This window comes from Phyllobates terribilis, unplaced genomic scaffold, assembly GCF_046119375.1.
Source record: "Phyllobates terribilis strain yellow unplaced genomic scaffold, ASM4611937v1 Scaffold_2__4_contigs__length_985480577, whole genome shotgun sequence".
Taxonomy (NCBI): domain Eukaryota; kingdom Metazoa; phylum Chordata; class Amphibia; order Anura; family Dendrobatidae; genus Phyllobates; species Phyllobates terribilis.
The window spans coordinates 357,607,357-357,611,786 of record NW_027362762.1 but is presented as its reverse complement, the minus strand read 5'-3'; the positions used below and the strand labels follow the sequence as shown (position 1 = coordinate 357,611,786).

The following is a 4,430-nucleotide window of genomic DNA, read 5'->3' as shown; positions in this document are numbered from 1 at the left end:
TCTTATATAGTGGCCAGAAAAGGCAAAGCGGCTAGCCTTTGCTGGCTACAATTTATAGGGGGACCCCATGTCACTTTTTTTTGGGGGGGTCTTCTTATATAGTGGCCAGAAAAGGCAAAGCGGCTAGCCTTTGCTGGCTACAATTTATAGGGGGACCCCATGTCACTTTTTTTTGGGGGGGGGCTTCCTATATAGTAGCCAGTAAAGGCTAAGCTAACTGCTGCGGCCTGGTATTAATAGCAAAGGAAGGGTCCATGGTTATTGGCTACTTCACAGACTATAACATCAGCCAACAACCGTCTGCTTTCCCTTTGCTATTTATTAAAGCTATGCGTGAGCCCACTTATTTTTTTGGGTTAAAAGATTTTATTAAAGTGAAAGATTATTGTACAGTGTATGTAGGTTCATTCACTGAAAGCTCCTGCATACGCTGTAAGGTTGATTTCTCACGTCCACATATCCACGTTAGTACAGATAAGTGTGACCGAGCATGCTTTGCAATGGGTCTGTGTGTGGGTCTCCGCTGTGTGTGGAAAATGGCATCAACACTCGTCCCGGAGATTGACGTGTGAAAGAACCGTACAATATAGGTGAGGGGTTAGTGTTGATGTGTGTGCGTACATATCTCCATATGTTTATTTAATTTTTTTTTTGGGGTTAATCTTTTATTCCTCCATTTTGTTTTTAAAATAATATTCACACACGTTATTATTCACTGTAGATTGAAAAATATCCCGAAATATGGGACCGAGCTAGTCCTGACTACAAAGACAAGCAGAAGAAAAAAGACGCCTGGGCCTCTGTGTTGAGCCAAATGTATCCCCAGTGGGTGAATGCTGAACGTGATGCCCAAGAGGAAATTAGTAAGTTTTGATTTTTACACTTATTTTTATATCTATTTATAATTGCACTTTTTGGTGTGAAAGCAGTTCATAAATTGTTTTGGTTGTGTCATTGCAGTGTATGATATTAAAAATCGGTGGAGATCGGTCACCGACCGGCTGGTGAAGTATCACCAGTCGGTGCAAAGTGGCTCATCACCCAAAAAAAGAAAATTTCCTTTTGCGGACGAGCTGGCCTTCATACTAACCAGTAGGAGTTTGCGGAGGTAAATTCCCAAAACATATTAATTGAAATGTTTCCAAAAATGTTGTATTTACATTGGGATTTACCTTTTATTATATACAGAACTGAAGGAAACATCATGGCCCCAACAGCAGAAGAGGACACAAACACAGAGCAAGCAGAGGAGGAATCCGAGGACTTTTTCCAGCTTTCCTCACCGGATCCATCTGCTTCGGCATCTTCAGCATCTGGTTGTCCCTCACATTCTTTGTCCAATCCAGCGGACATCGGGACGGGTTTGGTGACTGATTCTCCTGCTCCTGCTCCAAGTGACGCTGGAAGCTCTGCTGGTGATGTGTTGAGGCCCACTGGGAGGGGGTCTGGTTCTGCTCATCTCGTGGCATCGAGAAGGGCGGGCAAAAAAAAGGCCAAAAGCCACGGGGGTGGGACTATTGTGCTTGAAGCACTCACAAATCGAACCCTCAGCCTTGTGGAAAGGGCATCCCAGGAAGATGCCATCGATAAATTTTGCTCAGCCCAAGCTGCCCGCATCAGATCTCTGCCACGAGATAGGCAGAACATGTACATGACTGCAGCAGGCGCTATGGTCATGGCAATTGAAGAGGCAGCAGTTATGCCCTCGCCCCCAGCCGTAGTATGCGGAATATTTAATTGTTTCAAACCCAGTGTGCCTCCACCACGACCAGCAGCTGCAACCCAGCGTTTTGGGCAGGTTGCTGCAGCATACCGTCCAGAAGATATGCAACCAAGTTATGTTCGGCAAATGGCTCATGGTGCATCATCATTTGTCAGAGGACCATCCCCCAACTCTACTTTTTCGCAAGAAATGTTTCCTGGGTACAGCTTTGAAGAAGACCTTCAAAACTTGTAGTTAAAAAATTTTACCCCTCCCTGTCAGCATTTTTGAACCCTAGCAAATACAGACAGCACCTGTAGGTCGATAGATACACAATGTTTTAGAGAATCAGACAATTAACAAAGACCTTTTCTTATGGTCACCTATACCAGGCATCAGGCGTAGGGGACTGTAAGAAAAGGTCTTTCTTTTTATATAATTAAACAACCTACAGGTGCTGCCCGTATTTTAGGGCCCAAAACTGATTAGAGGACAGGTGTGCTGTACACAGTGTGTAATTTTTTCCCAAGTTATGGGCAATGTTTGTCCGATTAAATTTTCTAGAAGTTTGTTGTTTTGTGTTTTTAAAAAGTTTTTTACAGTTATTCTATATTACGTATTAAAAAAATTATTTAAACTATCTGTTAATTTTTCTTTTCAAGTGTATATGTGGTTGGATTGGGTTGTAATGAAAAAGTGTTCCCCTGATCTGCGCTCACCATAGCGCATGTCAGAGGAACTCTACATTTTTGAAATTTGTTCAAACTAATCTACGTATGTGGTCGGCTGTATACAGTGGTTTTTAAATTAGAAATATACTTTGATATTTTGGACCACAACTATTTTTTGGATGAATACTACTCTCAACACTGTTATTTGCTAGTTCTGTTCTTAGCGCAAGCAAATAACAATGGTGAGGGTTGACTTTAGCAGACAGTACTTGGGAATAGCGCTCTAGGTAGTAATGCCAATTTACAGGCTCTGGTCTTTGTGGGTTGTTCACTTTTGCGTTGACGTATTGTCGAAAAACAAAATGTAGAAGGTTGCAATTCAAGAAATATTTTAGACAAATTTAAGTTTAACCAAAATTTATTTTTTGTCAAAACATTTTTTTTTACATTTTTATTTAAAAAAAAAAGGAGGAAGTTCTTCTTTTATTGTTCATCAGATCTTCTCTGCTGGTCAGGCTGCTCAACACCAGCACAGGAGTATTGCCAGTGCACGGCACCTTCAGGACTCATGAAGTAGTCAGCGAAGGTTTCTCGCACCCTGGCACCAGAGTTGGATGGCCTTCCCTGACCGGAGTTGACAACTGGAATTAATTCAGATAGCTGTGACTCCTCATCTTGCTCGGTGCTGTACTCACGAGCATAGTTGTGGAGTACACAGCATGCCTTAATTACAGTGTCAACGGTCTCCGTATCCAACTGGATGGCAGTGTGAAAGATCCTCCACTGACTACACATGATTCCGAAGGTGCATTCCACATATCTGCGTGCACGACTCAGCCGATAATTGAAAATCCTCCGCCGGGCATTCAGTGCCCTTCGTGGGTATGGGCGCAGCAGGTTGGTCTGTAAGGGAAATGCCTCATCCGATACCATCACAAAAGGAACTGGATGTGTGGAACCCGGCAAAGGTCTTGGGGCTGGGAGCGTTACGCCATCTTGAAGAAGTTGCAGCCCAATCTGTGATGATCTAAACACCCGAGAGTCCCCAGTACTGCCATAAGCACCAACGTCAATGGCAACAAATTTGAAATGTGCATCAGCAACCGCCATCAGGACCACAGAAAAAAATTTCTTATAATTAAAGAAGCGTGATCCTGATCGTGGTGGCTGCTGAACTCTCACATGTTTGCCATCGACAGCACCAATGCAGTTTGGGAAATTGGCCACAGTTTGAAAGCCTGCTGCGACCTGCAGCCAAGTCTCCTCGGTTGGAGAAGGCATCACGATGGGCTGCAACTTCTGCCAGATGACGGTACATGTGCACCTCACAATTCTGGAAATGGTGGATTTACCAACCCTAAATTGGAGGTGCAGTGATGTATAGCTCTCTCCTGTGGCCAAAAATCTGAAAAGGAAAAATAGATAATTAGAAAAGCCATAAAAAGAAATACAAGCCAACAGTAATTATCCATTATTAATTCATCTTTTAAAAAATTAAGGTCTTTATTACAAAAAACTATTCCAACAATGGGCTCGTTTTTTTTTTGGGGGGGGGGGGGGGCTCCACATTTTCAATCTTTTTTGGGCATCTTTTGTTTTCTCTTGAGTTCACACATATCAATTTATAATGTGTTTTGACTTTGTGTCTGTGTTTGCCTACGATGTTTGCTCTAGAGTTTACACATCAGTGACCTTTTCAATCTGATCTCTGTGCATGGTGATCTCATGGTCAAACAAAAAATATGTACACAAAGACAGACACAGTGGAGCCATCACCACAGGGTAACAAAACCAGGTACACCAGCCATCACCGCAGGGTGGCGAACAAAAGCAGGTACATATAAATCAACATTCAACTTACCGCAAGGTGATGAGCAGCCTTTCCTCAGCAGAGATGGCCCTTCGCATTACAGTGTCTTGGAAGTCCAGGTCAGGAGACATAAGGCTTAGCAGCCGATCAAATGCAATAATGTTCAGACGGCAGAACTGTTTAAATTTTTCAGGAAAACTATAGTAAACAGAGAAAAAAAAAATATTAAAAGATAATTTTGTAACAT

General features: G+C 42.6%; 1 protein-coding gene across 1 annotated transcript; it reads left to right on the top strand.

The window, feature by feature from the left end:
- Positions 1–693: 693 nt before the first annotated feature.
- Positions 694–2,660, top strand: LOC141245897 (uncharacterized). Its single transcript, XM_073669093.1, has 4 exons — positions 694–863; positions 961–1,108; positions 1,189–1,859; positions 2,653–2,660. Exons 1-4 carry the CDS (start codon positions 815–817, stop codon positions 2,658–2,660), a joined length of 876 nt encoding a protein of 291 aa, XP_073525194.1. The 5' UTR covers positions 694–814.
- Positions 2,661–4,430: the final 1,770 nt, after the last annotated feature.